At 49.2% G+C, this 17,320-nt stretch overlaps 1 protein-coding gene across 2 annotated transcripts in view; it reads left to right on the plus strand.

Moving 5' to 3' along the window:
* Positions 1 to 16,392, plus strand: part of TAOK2 (TAO kinase 2) — a 39,787-nt gene extending 23,395 nt beyond the window's left edge. Inside the window, exons 17-20 of one of the 2 annotated variants that reach the window (XM_083469126.1) lie at positions 874 to 1,113; positions 8,482 to 8,694; positions 10,188 to 10,370; positions 12,145 to 16,392. In XM_083469126.1, the coding sequence (XP_083325252.1) occupies positions 874 to 1,113; positions 8,482 to 8,694; positions 10,188 to 10,370; positions 12,145 to 12,654 (1,146 nt within the window). In that variant the 3' untranslated portion in view covers positions 12,655 to 16,392. Of the gene's footprint in view, positions 1 to 873; positions 5,906 to 8,481; positions 8,695 to 10,187; positions 10,371 to 12,144 lie in introns of those variants that run through there. The other variant, XM_083469125.1, reaches the window with a different exon arrangement.
* The last annotated feature ends 928 nt before the right edge of the window (positions 16,393 to 17,320 follow it).

Genomic DNA, 17,320 nt, shown 5'->3' on the forward strand with positions numbered 1-17,320 from the left:
CTGATAATATTTGTACCTCGTCCATCTGACTGGGTTGCCCCAGCCACTCTGGGCAGCTGCCAACACAATAAAGCAGGGCTGCCTTCAGGTGTCTTCTACAAGTTGTGTAGTTCTTTATCTTCTTGACATCTGATGGGAGGGTGTTTCACAGGCAGGGTGCCACTGGCGAGAAGGCCTTCTGTCTGTTTCCCAGTAACTTCTCCTCTTGCAACGAGGGAACTGCCAGAAGGCCCTCGGAACTAGATCTCAGCGTCTGGGCTGAACGATGGGGGCAGAGACTCTCCTTCCGGTATACAGGGCCGAGCCCGTTTAGCGCTAATGCATTTGTGGCCGCTGGCCACCTCTGCTAAAATATGGTGTCAGCAAGTTGATCTCTTCTCCGAAACAATGAATTCTGCAGTGAAGCAATACAAATTCTATGTGTGCACATGCAAAATTCTGCAAAACCTTCACAAACCTCATTATATAAACTGTTATAAACTATTTCCTCGATTTGCTGAACATCTCCTTTTTATACTAATCATAGAGCCTAACCACCAACACCTGCATTCCAGCATCATCTGGAAGCTTTGCTAGAAAATAGTGTTCTTTAAAATAGAAGAGAGCTGGGTGTCGCTCAAGATGCTGGCTTTTGCCTCCAGTCCCAAATTCTGTATTTTCATAGGCTTGGAGGGAGAGTGCTTGCAGCCCTTGACATTAGAGCAAGGGGGAGTGAGGCAATTGTTATTGTCGGGCCCTTGGGAGAAGAATGCGGCCATTGGAAACCTGGATGTAAGAAAGAATGCTGACCCTTTTAAGAGCCTTGATGCCAGGAAGAAGCGAGTCTCCATGGGAGGTGCAGTTCTAAGGCCTTCCCCTTGCTTCCTCCCCCAGGAGCTGAACAAAAAGCAGACCCAGAAGGACCTGGAGTGCGCCATGCTTCTGCGCCAGCACGAATCCACGCAGGAACTGGAGTTCCGGCACCTGCACACCGTCCAGCGCACCCGCACGGAGCTCACCCGCCTGCAGCACCAAACAGAGCTCTCCAACCAGCTGGAGTACAACAAGCGCCGGGAGCAGGAGCTGCGCCAGAAACACGCCATGGAGGTCCGGCAGCAGCCTAAGAGCCTCAAAGTAGGTGCTCCCTACACCCCGCCTTGCTGCCAGTGGTGCCCTGACGGGCAGGATGCAAGGGGTCTGGAGCCAGGGCAGGGGCACCCAGGGGTTGTGGAAATGGACACCAATGAGGACGGAAGTCTAGAGCCCTTGCAGGACCACTTGTGTGGGCCTAGTCCCTGTGACTGTGCAGCCAGGGTTCAGAAATGCCCGGCAGATGCAGAATCTCAATGCGCACACTTTGGGCCACTAGACTCAAGAGGATGTGAATCGGCTGTTTCGGAGTCTGGTAGCCCTTGTCATGATGATCTAGGCCGATGCAAACCTATTGGAGAGGTTCTGGAGCCAACTCAGGGTGTTGTTGTAGACACAGGAATAAAATGTCCCAACCTTTTAGGGAAGTGTAGCCATGAAATGGGGGTTCTGGAGCCAGAGCTAGACTGCCATGGGCATGTGGTTTTAGAGTATGGCCTGGAGGAGGAGGAGGAGGATCTAGAACTGGGTGCAGTGCGTATTGGGGGTCTTGTACAGGACTGGTCGCCAAAGGGGGTTGGAGAGCTGGATGAGCAGGGTTTGGAGGCCTTGGTGCCTGAATCAAAGCGTCCTGGGGACGTAAAGCCTGATTGGCAATGCCTGGCAAGCGAAATTCCAGATGGGCAGGAAGCTGCTGCTTTAGAGCAGAGACAGGAGTGTCTTTGGCTCAATGGGAAGGACGAGGAAGTCCTAGATCTAGACAGAAAAGAAGGTTGGATTCCAGATTTCGGTGAAACAAGCTTGAAACAGCAAGAACACTGTGGAGAGGGAGTTGCTGATCTAGAAGTAAGCCAGAGGTTTTTTGGAGTGCGGGATCCCTTTGGAGAGGGCTCTGGGGTTCTGTTGTCCGTTCGGGGGCGGCCAGGCGTTCCAGAGCCTGATGGGCAAGAGGCTGATAAGCTGGATCCATTCACATGTGAAGGCAATTTATACTCTCATGCCTTACCCACTGTCCTCGAAGAGGGGGCCCTGCGAGGCCCAGGAGATGGCTGCCCAGCCCCTGAAGACCCCTACAGCCAGCAGGCCAGCAGCAAAGCCCACCCCGTCCCACCTCCCGTGGCAGCCATGCTGCCCCATGCTCTCTGCGTGGTCTTGGCACTGTTAGTCTCTGCCTACCCATGTGCGCCAACTCTCTTGCTGCTCCTCGCGGCACTGTGGGCGCAGGGTGGCGGGTTTCAGGATATCCTCCTGGCCCTTGAAGGGGCTCTAGTGGGCCTGGGGGTTACGTACACCTTGTTGCACTCTGTCTTCCTCCTTTCCGGAGCGTCCTTTCTCCTCCTGGCCAAGATGGCGGGGGCAGTGGGTGTGGTGGGGCTGAGTGCCAGTAGGGAGCGCCTGTACGTTCCTGTCATCCTCCTGGCTTCCTACCTGTTAGCTTCTCCCTGGCTCTTCCTGCCCCTTTACCTCTTGGGGGCACTCGCACGGCACAGCCTGAGGGGATTCCCCCGCCGAGCCCGCCGCTTCTGGCTCCTGGCCCTGCTCCGTCTCCCACGCCCGGCTTTCCGCATCCTCCAGCGCCTGGGGCTGGTCACTGAGCAGGGGCTGTTCCGCCTCTTCCCCAAAACCAACAAAGGCGGCTTCCGCAGCCGCATCCCGGTGCTGTCCCGCCAGCGCCAGCCGTCCCTGCCCTGGCACCGCAAGGCCGCGGCCCTTCTTGCCAAGCCGATTTGCAGCATCAACAAGATCCTCACGGAGGTGATTTGTGCTCAGCTGCCTCCTTCGGCCCTGCATTGTCTCAAGGGGCTGCATGTCTTGCGAGAGGAAAGGCCTTCCCGCATCCCCCGCCTGACAGCCAGGCCCCGGGGGCATTCTGTAGGGTCAGGGAGGCGCATTAGTAGGAGGAGAAGTGTGCAAGGAAGCCAGCCTGCCAGGAGACCCTGGAGATGAGGAGCCCTTGGAGGGCTCCACATCCTGTTCTAAAACGGTGAAACAGTCCATTCCAGTGGGACTCTGGCATCCTGGTCCTCTGGTCTCGCACACAGAATTCTGGGAGGTTGGCCAGTCTCTGGACTTATGGGAGATCAGGCAGAGCAAGTGACAGTATTTACTCTGAAAACCTACTACTTTCCATCCAGTGTTGTGGTATTGGTATATAGAACCCAACAGCAAGGGGAGAGAATTCAATGTCTTAAGGCCAGGGATCCCTCTGAGCCTTTGATAAAAGGAGTTTTGAAGTTGCGGGAGGACCAGAAGTTTGTTCTAGCTCCTTATTGGTTTACACAATGGGGGTGGGGCGGAGCGTTGTTGAGTGTTCATTACCCTAACGAGGAAAGAATCACCTGATGACGCCCTTTTGAGCTGGCTGTGTTTGGGTGGGTTGGGTATTTTTTGGCGCCCGTTCCAGCCGGCTGGGAGAAGATGTGGAGATGTGGGTTAAGCTGAAGAGATTTCCAAGCCCCTTAGAACTGAGGTGTGAGGTGCGTGTGTGCTAGTGTCTGACTGTTCAATGTTCCCCAATGAAAAGAGGAGTTTGCTAAGGGGGCAGGGGCTGCAGTTTGCAGAATACTCCACTCTTGCAACCATTTTCCAGTAACCTCTTTTTTAAAAGTCCAGGCACTCTTGTTTCCATCTTTAACCTACTTTGAGCAATGAGGGGATAAGTACGGTCCTCCATTTCCTTCAAACATAGAACCCCCAAAGAAGGTAGCAGGTTCTGGGGCTGAATATACAGTCATCAAAATAAATAGGCTTCTGTTCATTATCAGCTCCTTAAATGGTCAGGATCCATATCACCTTAAATTTTATCATTCTCCCTCCCTCTCCCCCACTGAACCTTGTTTCAATCGATCTGGAAACTTACAAACCTAAAGGGGTGTACATGTTTCAAGAAATCAGACTCCTACCAGCTCCTAAGGGCTTAACTAATTTTAGGTGATTCTTTCGCCGTTAATATATATATTTCCACCGTTCTACAAATATATATATATTTATCATTTTCCACCCTAATTGTAACAACCTCCCTTCACTTCATTTTTTTTTTTACTTGAATGTACATATTTCAAGCTGACTTTTAATTTTATGTTTGTGTATGTTTGTGATTTTTTTTTTGCTAAGTTTTATATAAAACCAGTTTTTGTGGGGAGGGACAAAGAGCTAATGTGAGGTTTTTTTTTTATAAAAAAATGACTGAAAACGGGAGAAATTTTTTTTTTTAATCCAACTTATTGCTACAGGTTTTTCATTTGAAAGCACAATGGGCCAATCAAGCAGTTCTCACTCTCTTTCTCTCTTGCCCTTATAAAAGAAATATTCAAATACCACAAGCCAGGACTTTGAAGTAATGGTTAGGGTTTTAACCAGTTTGCTTTAGCGGACCTATGTAAGAATGGAAAAGTTAAGTTTGCCATTGAGCACCTCCCCAAATGCTGGGATGGTTGGTAGTTTTTCAGGTGCTGAACCAACCTTTTTGTTGGCTCCTTGCAGCTTGTTGAAGCCCAGGGACCATTCCAGGGATAGCAGTGCCTCAAGCGCTCCCCTTTCCCAGGGAGCCAACTATTCCACCTTTCCTACTCCAGGATCTGAATGCCCTCATGACTCTGGGATCTCTGTCCTCAGTCACCCCCAGCTTGAGCTGTGGCAATGGCATCAGAGTGCCTGGCCCTTCCACACCTGGATGAGATGCTTGCCTTTTGTAACACAAGTAACAACCGTGCTGAAGGATTTCTGGGTAATGCAGAAGCTCCCGTAGTCCTGCAGTGATTTACTTGTGTCATTAAAAAAAAAATGATTACCTTGCCTATTTTAACTCTCTATCCCAGCCCTTACCATGCCTTGTGCCCACCAGATGTTTTGGACTACAACTCCAGGCCATGCTGGCTGGGCTGATGGGCCCTAAACATCTGGAGAGCACAAAGTTGGGAAAGGATGCTCTAATCAGGTAACCACCCAGACGCTACAATATCTCAATCAAGTTCGTATATGAAGAGCGTTGCTGATAGACGTGGTTTCTTTGTTTTTGGAAACAAAACCTGACTTGTTTAAAAGTTGATCTTTGGCAGCCAAATAGGCACTAAATTAACAATGTTTAAAAAAGCCAAACTGGGGTGGTTGAGCTTGAATATCTTTAGAGAGTAATCCTGAACACACCAAATCTGAGAGTAAATCCCATTTTTGTCGTTTGTTTTTACAGCTAGTAAATTTAGGTTCCCAGACAAAGCAAGGATTTTTCACATTCCCATGACACGCCAACTGTGTTTTATGCTGTTAAATCATTTTGTAACTAACAGCCTACAGTTCTGGTTTAATTGGTGCCTCATTTTTAAATTGTTTCCTTCGTGCATTTTTCCATTTCCCCCCCAGCTTGTGGTCTGATTCTGTTACTACAGCCTTTAAAGAAACAAAAAACCCCAAGTTGAGATTATCCCCAATTTAATTCTGCATTTATCTATCTAATTTTGGTCACATTTTGTACATCAAGTGCTTGTCCTGTGTTTCTCCCTTTTTTGGTTCATCTGTGGTCTTTTTTTATTTATTTCAAATCATGGATTTATTTTTTAGCATTCCTCCATTTTTTGGCCAAACTTATTTTCATTAATCCAGATTCTGTTTTGTCCATTTTAATAGTGTACTTGTATTTCTTCCTATTTTGTGTGCGTGCGTTTGAGCTGTGGTTCCCCCCTTATCCTCCTTGCATTTTTTTTCTCTGTTAAATATTTTTTATTTATTTCTCCCATTTTGTGCGGGGAAGGTATTCATCTGTGGTTTATTTATTTCTCCCTTCCCTGTTGTGGATGCATGTGAAACTTTGAAGGAAAAATAAAAAGAATTCTGCACCACACTTCACCACCTCTGTATTGTGAGTTTTGAGTTTGGTTTTATTTATTTCTCAATTTTTAAAAAAATAAAATGAGGCACTTTAAGCTTAGGAGCTGGGCTACGAGTCTGTTTTCACACCTCTGTTGCCCCCAAACACCTTGTATTTAAGCTTTCCTCTCCCTGAAATTTTGCACTGTATGTTTGTAAAAGTTTGGAGTATTATTCAAACCTGAATCGGAGGGGATCTATGCATTTCCTCTCTGCACCCCAATATTACCTTTGTTTCTCATTAACTCTGAGAAGCTGTAACTGTCCATAACTTTCTGCACTCAGGGGTGGTGGGAATGTTCCTGAAATTATTTAGAATACCCAAGGAGAAAGGGAGGGGAGGAATGAATCTGGTCAATTTTATTAGCCTGCCTGTTTTACATCATTTCCATTTGCTGCTATATGTTCAAAAGTGGAACTGCAACCTTTGAGGGCCGTGCCCCACGCTCCTGCAACCCCCACTGCCCGAAATGAACAACAGCCCAATCAGCTTGGTAGCTAATGCACTTGTTTCTAAGGGACATTGGGAAGCAATACCTTTGAGTCATGGAAATGTGCATCTGGGTGAGGCAGCTGCCTCAGGCAATCAGTTTTTGGGTGCCATTTGGGAGGTTGATTTGGGACGCTTCTTTATGCATGTAGTACAACCCTCTGCGAACATCTCTGTGAGGATCACTCTAGAATTCCTCCTGGTGGTTTGTGCCCTGTGTGAATACATGGGGGGCGGCTTGACTTGTGCCAGCCTTTATTCTCTGCAATCCGGAGTACCGCAGAATAATTGCACACACAGCTTCCAAGCAAAAAGAACACATGTGGGCTCCAAAATAAACACAGACCCACATTGAGGTGGGTTCCCGCTGCATCATGTGACAAAGGTCCCCTCTCCCAGAGGCCAGCCACGGCAGTGACAAAAGTGTGTGTGTTCCACCTGCCTTACATTAGTCTCAGTTCAAAAAGCATCCTTCTGCTTAATCTTTAAGCATCTTCCTCCCTGACCTCCCGGCTGTGAGGCTCAGTTTTCCTTCTGAGGCACAAGAGTTTCCTCCCCATGACACCACTGTCTTCCCATTCCTGGCGCCCATGTAAGGCGCTCGCCCTCATTCATCCCATTCATAACACAAGGGACTTGGGTATTGGCTCTGTGTGTTTGATGATAACATTTTTGTAGACCACCTCCTAACAAGGAGGTGGCACAGAAATAGAAACTCAACTTTGCCTTCTCCTAACCTCTGACTCCTAACTGGGAAGTTTTAAATGTTTGTGGTGCACCCCACACACTCTCCCCAGCCCCAGTGCATTCCTTAAAGAACCTGAACACTACTTGGATAAGGAGAGGGCAGAGAAGAGGTATCTTTTTCAAAGGGGTGGCAAGGTTTGAGCCCTCCCCACTCACTAACCCAAATGGGATCAACCGGAAGGCGTCCCAATGAAAGTCTCGGATAAAGGACAGCATACAGTGTACAGTAAAACAAATGCTGGAGATAAAAATGGCGGCAGGTTTTGAACAATTAAAAAAATATATATACGCTGCCTTTCAGTTAAACACTAATTTGGTTGCCGGCCTTACCTTGTGTGGAGTGTGTTTGTGTCTTTTTAGCACAGGACTGGGCTATTTGGGGGCTCAGAAGGCTCAGACTGTTTCCTAGTGCAGCCACAGGGGAAAATACACACATGCACACACTCTCTCTGAGTTACACCCCTTCCTTACTTTGTGTGAACAGCAGCAGAGGCTCAGCTTAAAAAGGTCTCCCCCTGAGCATTTCGGTTGTGGGGGTGAGCCCAAGACGCAAGCAGCTAGGACCTTGAAGAGCGGAAGGGGAGAATTCGAACTTAGCCAATATTTGATCCTACTTGGGGGGTTGAAAAGTCCTTTTGCCACTGTTGGAGCTCCTACTAGAACAGGAGTAGTAAACAGAGCCAAGACTGCTGGCCCTTCAGCCAACTCTCAGCATGGTCCTACTTGGACATTAGTTGCACCAGGACTGCTGCTTTGTCATAATCACCTATAATTCCCCTTCTATCCTGCCTTTCTCCTATAATGAATATATGAAGCTGCCCGATTCCAAGTGAGGCTGCTGGTCTGCCCAGCTGAGTGCTGCATATTCTTGGCTGGTATACTCTGGACTCTGCAGGCTTGGGTCTAGTGCATCCTCACCATATAGATCCTTTAACTGGAGATGCCAGAGATTTTGAACCTGGGACATTCTGCACGGGAGCCTCTGGGAAACACGTCACATTTAAGTGGCTTTGCCTTTGGCGGGAATTGTCGCTTGGTTAAATGAAGGACAGGGTCTCCCCACCAAAACCCTACTGGTGGGAGTTGTTTGTCTAACACGTGCTCCTGTCTCTCTCTCTCTCTCTCTCTCTCTCTCTCTCTCTCTCTCTCTCTCTCTCTCTCTCCATCGTTCTTCTCTTTCCCCACCCATTTTTTCTTTCGCACTCTCATCCTTTGTTCACCATTCTTCCCCTCCCTCCTTTGGTTGCTTGGGCTTGCCTTTTCTTTTTGGTTCTTCTCCCCCGTTCTCCTCCTCTCTCTTCCTCCTACCCCAGTCCAAGGAGCTGCAAATTAAAAAGCAGTTCCAGGACACCTGCAAGATCCAGACACGACAATACAAGGCCCTCCGCAACCACCTCTTGGAGACCACCCCGAAGAGCGAGCACAAAGGCATCCTCAAGCGCCTGAAGGATGAGCAGACCCGCAAGCTGGCCATCCTAGCTGAGCAGTACGACCACAGCATCAATGAAATGCTCTCCACCCAGGCCGTAGGTACCCCCACTATGACCCCCTGCCCCCAGGGAGGAGGAGGGAATGGACCCCTTTCTCCGTCAGTGAGGGGAGAGTTGTGTTCTCGTTATGCTCTTAAAAATCAAGCAGCAAAACTTGAGTTTTGTGCCCTTCCAGTGAGAGTATCCCCCATGCTTGTTCCCTTCATTCCAATCTGTGAGAGTATTTTGCAAATAGAGCCCTTCTGGGTGAATTAACTTGTTTCATCTACAGTGGTACCTTGGTTCTCGAACTTAATCCGGGAGTCCGTTTGACTCCCGAAACCATTCGAAAACCAAGGCGCGGCTTCCAGTTGGCTGCAGGAACTTCCTGCACTCAAGCGGAAGCCATGTCGTATGTTCGGCTTCCAAAAAACGTTCACAAACTAGAACACTTGCTTCCGGGTTTGCGGTGTTCAGGAGCCGATTTGTTCAGCAACTAAGCCGTTTGGGAACCAAGGTTTGACTGTACTTTTGTGGAGGGCACAGCATTTGGGCTCCCTTGGTGCAGTTTATGCAGCTCTGGCTAGTAATGAAGGACCCCACCTACCCTAAAAGATGGTGTTGGTTTTAGGCCACTTAACTGCCATGCTTCCTTCAACGCCACCAAAAAAGAATCCTGGGAAGAAGAGTTTGGTGAGGGATGCCGGCAGTACTCTGAGAGCTCAAGCTCCCCTTGCCTAACTACAATTCCCAGGGTTCCATGAGAAGAGGGATGGATCACTAAAACATTGAGTTTGTAGTATGGATGTGTCCTAGGTCATACAATGCTTCACCATCTCGTATCACTTCCTCACTCAAAAGCATCCTTTTGAGGTTGGTCGATCTTAGTTTTTTATTTACTGAGGCTGATGGAGACCCACTTAACCAAAGCTACCTAGTGAGAGTGGTGACGGCCGAGGTAGAGCTTGACCTCTTGAGTACAAAGGGCCAAGGATCAATATGCCACCTGTTGCGCAACAATAAGGCGTGCCCCCTTTCCCCAGGCGTGTCTCATGTGACTCTCACACCTGCTAGGCAGAAGTTCCACAGGTGTTGCTTCTCTTTGGAAGTGAGAAGGCTCTTCTTCACCTATTGATTCTCCACCCACCCCCCTTGTTATGTAGCTCTTACCAACCTGCCACGCACAAGCTCCATTTTGATCTATGAACTGCCCTGTGGTCCTTGGATGAAAAACAGTATATTGATTAACTAATTACTAAATAACAACAACAATAACAGCAACCGACCTGGTGCCCATGGCTTCTCCCCCGTGACAGCATTACAAAGCAGGGTGGGGGGCCGGTGTTTTATTTTTTACTGTTCGGGGACAAAGCCAAACGTGTCTGAGCCCTGCTTCAGAAGCTGCTGCTGCAACTGTGGGAGAGGCCTTGTGGCCGTGTTGGGTGAAGAGCGTCAGCCTTTCTCTCCAGAAACAGCCACCCTCTCCCTCAGTCAGCCCTGAGCCTGCTGTGTGCCTCTTCCTTATCTCCTCCTTTTCTCCCCCCTCCCAGCTTCGGTTGGACGAGACGCAGGAGGCAGAATACCAGGTCCTGCGGATGCAGCTGCAGCAAGAGCTGGAGCTGCTCAACGCCTATCAGAGCAAAATCAAGATCCACACAGAGGCGCAGCATGAACGGGAGATCAAGGAGCTGGAGCAGAGGGTTTCCATCCGCCGGGCACTGCTGGAGCAAAGGGTATGTGCAAACAGCCTTCCTCCTCCTCCTCCTCCTCTTGGAAAACCCACAGTCCTGGTTCCTTAACCCACGGCACCAACCTCTCAGACCTGCACGCCTCTCCCCTCACCCAGATGGCTAGAAGTGTTAGTTTCCCCCTGGTTCCAAGCTCCCAAAATACTAACCCATGATCCCCAAAGGCATCCATCCTTCTGAGGCCGCCTTGCACCAAATCTTTTAATTGGGATTGAAAGCCTTCACGGCTGCCTTCTCTATTTCTCTCTCTCCCCACCCGCAAAAGAGAACCAGAGTTCTTGCGTGAACGGCGCTGGGCTTTGTTAATGGAATCCCCGGAGCTCCTCGTCAAAGTGCACTCTGGGAAAGGGAGAGCCGTGATGGTTTAAACAGCTTTCATATTGATTGCGATGCAAGTCAGCCCTCCTTAAAAGCTCGGGGAACGGCGGACTTGATGGGCTTGCTGTAAGGTGAATAATGGAGAGGGATCGAAAGCTACAGTTGAAAGCCCATTACACGTTCATTAGGAAGAGATGAGGTATCGGGGTCCTCCTGCGTAGGTTAGTCCGAAGGGTCTGGTGGTGGCCGGCGGTAGAGCTAGGCGATACCTGGTTTTCAACGCCGCAATATATCACTTTGCAATATACAGATACAGTGGTACCTCGGGTTACATACGCTTCAGGTTACAGACTCCGCTAACCCAGAAATCGTGCTTCAGGTTAAGAACTTTGCTTCAGGATGAGAACAGAAATTGTGCTCCGGCAGCATGGCAGCAGCAGCAGGCCCCATTAGCTAAAGTGGTGCTTCAGGTTAAGAACAGTTTCAGGTTAAGAACGGACCTCCGAAACGAATTAAGTACTTAACCCAAGGTACCACTGTATATGACAATATCTGAAATAAGGGTGGAACTATGTACATACATTGGCTGGCCTCACGGTTTTTCCCAGCATTGTGATTTTTGCATAGCATGCGCACACACACATAATGATTTGCAAAATATTGCCAAGTCAAAAATTATGAAACTGATTGCACGATACAGACTTCAAGCCGGTTTTGGATGATATATCACCCAGCCCTAGCCAGCCATAAGGCTCCTCAGCGAGGACGAGGATTCTGCAGCCCTGCAGGTGCTTTTGGACTCCCAACAACTACCGCCAGCCTGCACAGTGGCCAGGAAGGGTCAGAGTCCAGCAGTGTCTGATTTCCTCACCCCTGGTTTTGAGACCGGTTAGTCCCATCCTGGGTAAACACTCTCTTCCTCCTTAACCAAACCCAGGTGTCCCTGTTGTTGCTTCAGTAGCGATTTTCTATAGCTAACTGGGAAGTCCAACCCCACTGTTACAACAGCAATATTTATACAACACATTTTTTTAAAAAAAGAAAGAAAGCTGTGTTCCCATTATTATACAACCTACCTCCCAGGTACTCCTGACCACAGACGTTGCAGCCTTAGAGTACTGGCAAGGAAGTGGATCTTATACGCGCTCACTGGAGAGCAACCTCCATGGAGCTCACTGGGGTCTATTTCTGATGCAGCAGCCATCGGATCGCATTCTGAGCATTTGCTCAGAGAGCTCTTCTGGGCAGCTGCCATGCTAACAGCATGGCAGAGTCTTACAAAAAGAACTTGCCAAAATGCTTGCTCTGTGCAAAGGGTTTTAAGCTGCTAGCATGGAAGACGTAGTCCAGCAACAACCTTCCTGGCCGTCGGCTCCCCATCTCCCTTCTAAACTCACTCGCTCTGTGTGTTACTTAATTTGTTTGCCTTTTCGCCCTCTAGATCGAAGAGGAGATGTTGGCCTTGCAGAATGAGCGATCTGACCGCATCCGGAGCCTCTTGGAGCGCCAGGCCCGGGAGATTGAGGCCTTCGACTCGGAGAGCATGCGCCTGGGCTTCAGCAACATGGCGCTCACAGGCATTCCAGCTGAAGCCTTCAACCAAGGCTACACTGCCCCCCCTCAGCCCTGGCCCTCCCGCCCCGTCCCCCGCAGCGGCTCCCACTGGAGCCACGGCGTCCAGAACACAGCCGGGGCCCCCCACGCGTGGCGGCAGCCCCCCATGCTTGCCCCGCCCCCTTCGGCTTGGCTCCACCCTCCTTCCTCCTCCCCTTCCTCCTCCGCCTCCTCCACGTCATCTGCCCCTGGGGGCCGCTCCAATGTGGTCATGCTGAGGAACAGCCCCCAGCCGCTGCGGCGCACAGCTTCTGGAGGCCAGTCGGACCAGGGCATCAGCCGCTCGGCCAGCGTCACCTCCCACATCCTCAACGGGTCGCACTTCTCCTACTCGTGAGGCGATGGGGAGAGAACAGGGAAACTTTGCTGGAGGGAGACGGGGGAATTGGCTGGTGGAAAGGGGGAGGGGAGGAGGAGGAGGCAGGGGGGCGGCGCGTTTGCCGGGGCTCAGCAAGCTAGAACTGGGAGAAACCGAACCGCAGTGTGAAGGCTCCTCAGTCGTCATCTGTGGCCTTTGACTTGCCACCCACCTTGCAAGCACAGAGACACAGAAGATTGGACTGTGCGGCGGAAGGTTGCACTCATGCCCTCTGGAGCATGGCTGGGGCCTCCTCCTCGGATCGTGGTTTCCTATCCCCCGCCAAATGGATGGAGACACCGAAGCTTGTGAACGTGACGTTGGCAATCGGTTTTTTGCGTCCCTGGTGGTTGTCAGCCGCTTCCCACAGCGTTGCCACAATCTGTAGATGGAGAGAGGCAGAGAGCGGTGCCCCGGCAGCGGAGACTAAATTGTGTCTTCAGGATGTGGCTGAATATTCCCAGGACGAGGGGTGGGTGGGGAGAAAAGCCCCCCGCATCGCAGCAAATCCAGAATTCTTGATTGTGCATCCATAGCTTGCCCCATGCGCTGCAATCAGAGCTGATGCGCTCGGGAGAGCCTGTTCTGTGTCTCCTGCGTCATGGTTCCTTTCAATCAGTTCAGGCAGTGAGAGAGAGAAATTAAATTAACGGGCGTGGATTTTGGGAAAACCCTGGATTGCCATTGGTGGCGGCCGATCGGTGCATGCATAGATTTACCAGATTGACAGTGAAAGAACTTTGCCTCCTTCCTGAGGCCTGGACAGTGGCTTCTGATCCTGCCCGAGTTCACAGGCGACCATAACCGAAATCCGTTGTTTCTGGACCGTTCTCAGCTCCCAGAACCTTCCTTACCTCACCACAATCTGTGGCTGGAGAAGGAATTGTAAATTGCAAGCTGCTCTGGGCTCTTTATCTGCATCGCCCCATTTCTCACAGAGGCGGCCTCCTCCAGCTCCTCCTGTCACGGCGCCAGGCTGGTCCCACGGGATGGAGCGGGGAAAGAGGTTCCGGAACCAGGCCTCACGTTCCTGTCATGAACCAGAATGTAGATTTTAAACGGTGCCCTCTACATACCCGCCCCATATGTCTGTTTTGAGACGCGGATTTTAGCCCATGCCAGCCCAGGGATGTGTTTTTGTGTTACTACTCACCACCTTACCCACATGGATTACATCTCTCTCCCCCCTCTGAAGGAAAGACCGCCCCACCACTCTTGCCACCCAGAGGTACTTTGAACGGCAGGCCTCCCTCTGCCACCCGGTCCTGAGCATTAAATTTAGTTTCCTGGCCCAGCCACAACCTCTGGAAGGTCAGGCTCCCTCCCCGGCCAAGGGCATTGGAGGGTCGCTTCCTTCCGTTGCACCCGGTTGCTCCCTTAAGCCACCTCCTCCTCCCAGAAACCACCATGCCCCCCTACAAATTTGCCTCCTGTCATTCCCGTTGTCCTCCAGCCACTTCTCAGCATCGCTCCCATGCACCCCACCTGCCCAGTTTAGACTCGCCAGATCTGCAGCCCTGAGTTCGTATTTGCATGCAGGAGATCGGCTGCAGAATCTGAGCGCCCAGCAGAACGAAGGACACCTGTCGGTTCAGAAGCCACCTTCAACCCATCTCCTTCCTATACATTCCCCCCACCCCCAGAACCGTTCCTACCCCCTGGAAAAAACTTATTTGGTTACATAATACCCAGTATGAACAAACCCCAAGGCCTGCTACCCAGGGTTTGGGATCAGGGTCAGCCTGTCAGAATCGGCAAAATATATATCTGTGGCCAGTTGCCCTCCTCTCCTCCTCCTGTACTTAAGAACCAAACCTCTGGTGGAAAATGGGCCCCTAGTTCCTCTAGAGCTATAATTTATCTGAGCCAGACCCACATATCCCACCAGTCAATAGAGAACACTTCCTGAAGCCGCTGGGGTGGTTTGCCCGGCTAAGAGGGAAGGGAGTTTTGCAAGTGGGCTGTTTCAACTCTGGCCAGCTAAAGGAGGACTTGGGGGGGGTGGCATTTTGCATGTTCAAAGCTCTTCTGAGTTGGGGCCCAATTGGGAGGGGCGGCATCATGTTGAAATCATGTATGATAACTCTTGTGCAAAGTTAGCTTTCAGAGGTTGGTCTTCGCCTTTTCATTTTGTTCTGAACCATCTCTCAAAGTTTTCACCATCTAGGGAGGAATACTAAATTCTTGGCCACAGCAGGTGAAGAGCTGTGATCAAACTGTACTATTTGAACCCATATTTAAAAAAATACCCCTGCTGCTTACGTGAAAATTGGAAGCTGGGAGATGATCTCTAGGGTAGCCTCCTCCTGGCACACTGGCTTTGTTAAATGCATAGCTGTTTCTTGTTTCCCATTTGGAAGCATTTGGCCATGTTGGCTCTCTGAAGTGGGACAGTGTAGGAAGTTCTACCAGCTGTTTGTGTGAATTAAGCCCAAGGATCAGCCAGCAGGGTTGGCATTACATTGACTGTACAAAAGGAGCCACATAAACCCCTTTTTCAGGAAGATTGGGGAAATCCAAGCTTTCTTCTTTTGAAACGTGAAACAAAACTTCCACATCTCACAAATCGCTCCTAGAGACCAGGGGAAACTTTTTTTTGTAATCTCATAGGTAGATCACACAGCTCTGGAAACCATTTCTCGCTAGTGATGGAAGGAAAGTCCGAAGGGTTGTGTGTGGAAGCGAAGGAGAGCCTCATGTTCCTGGAAAGCAGAAATGGGTTACGGAATTATCACAAGTAGTAAAATGAGCCAGGGAAGATCTGGAAGTAGAAATTTTCCATCTGTTGGCGGGAAATGTGGTGTAGTCCTTCTTTATCTGTGGAAGACATTGTAGTTTCTTAGATTCCCACCCTCATATTTGGGCCAGGAACTGAATCATTTTTTTCCATTGTAAGCAGCTGAAGTAAGTCTTGTCCTTTACAACACACAACCCTATTAAAATCCCCCCACCTTCCTTACCAACGCTGCTGCCCACACCTGTCCCCCACCCACCCAACCCCAAGGGCACTGGTTTGGCTACAACCATAAAATTATCCTATCTAAACTTCTCAGACTTCTCCCAGAACCCTCTTCAAGTTCCTCAAGCTAATTTTGTGATTGAACAAGGCCACTGTTTTAAACCAGAGGGGTTGGGGGTGGGTGGGAGGGGAGAACTGAATGGGATCTTTTGTTACTTCAAGGTGTTCAGTTAGTGGTTTCTGCCTGCCTGGGATTGGGAAATGGGGTTTTGGGTGGGCTGGAGGGGCTTGATGTATTATAATAATTAATCCTTTTGCTTTAAAAAAAATATTTCTGTTTTTTGGTGCCATAACTTTCCCCATGTACAGTTTACCTCTTCCAGTCTTTTTCTTTTCTCTTTTTGCGCTTTCCTCCCCTCCCCCTCCCCAGTTTTTTTCCTGTCTCCCTCTGTGTGGGTGATTAAAAACTAATGTGAGTGTGTGTATGTATGTGTGTATGTCTTTTTTTATATATGAAGAAAAAATGTTGGCGGGGGGGAACTTAGACATATGTGTCCTATGGAATGTATTAGAAAATAAAACACTTTTTAAAAACAAACAGGAACGGGGTGGGTGATCTTGAATCTTACTTGGGAGAGCAAAAACTGGAAAGAGAACACAACGATGGAACTGGTTGCTCTCTAGAGGGCTACCAGTAGGAGAGATTTTGGGGTGGGGTGAGAAATCTTTTAATAAAAATGTTGACTATTAAAAAAAAAGTATTCTGTCTCTTTGGGGTTTTGAGAGGGAATGGGGTCAAGGCATCAAGATCTTATCCAACCCAGGTTCCCATGGGACAAGATGCTCAAGTTGTTTTTTTTAATGTCTGGATAACTGATTAATACGTCAGTTGCCTCCATTTTATACACATACAGGGAGGTTAAAGGATTCTGACTCCTTTCAAGTCATGTTTACGTGTGGGGTGGAGTTCCTGAAACATATTAACGTCATTATTGTATACACAACCATGAGTGTAGTGGTCACTCAGTTGAATTAATCTGGAATAACGGGTACTTTTGTCTATATGTATCCTACCATGTGGAATTCATAAGGCTTGGTTTCCAGACCCTTTATCATCTTGGTCAACCTCCTCTGCACACGTTCCAATTTGTCAGTGTCCTTAAATTGTGGTGCCCAGAACTGGAAACAGGTGTGGTCTGACCAAAGCAGAATAGAGTGGGGGACGACTTCTCTTGATCAGAACAGTATCCTCCTGTTGATGCAGCCTAGAATAACATTAACTTTTATTCCTGCAGTATCAGGCTGTTGACACATGTTGAGCAGTCTACTAAGGCCCCTAGATACTTTTCACATGTACTATTGGCAAGCCAGGTGTCCTCCATTTTATATTTTTTGCAGCTGGTTGTTCTTGCCCAAGTGTAGAACCTGACATTTGTCCCTATTGAAATCAATTTTGTTAGTTTGCTATGGTCATCTTGAATCCTGATACTGTCTTCAGCGGCATGGCTACCTGTCCCAGTTTGGCGTCATCGGCAGATTTGATTAGCATCCTCTCAATACCTTCGTCCAAGTCATTTCTAAAGATGTTGAACAACAATTACGGTGCTTGAGTTCCCTAAATCTATACTCCTTCCTTCTCAGACTTGAAAAAAAAAAAAATTCTTGGGCTCAGAAGCAAGTTGAATT

This window comes from Podarcis liolepis (genome assembly GCF_965112155.1).
Source record: "Podarcis liolepis genome assembly, chromosome: 13".
Taxonomy (NCBI): domain Eukaryota; kingdom Metazoa; phylum Chordata; class Lepidosauria; order Squamata; family Lacertidae; genus Podarcis; species Podarcis liolepis.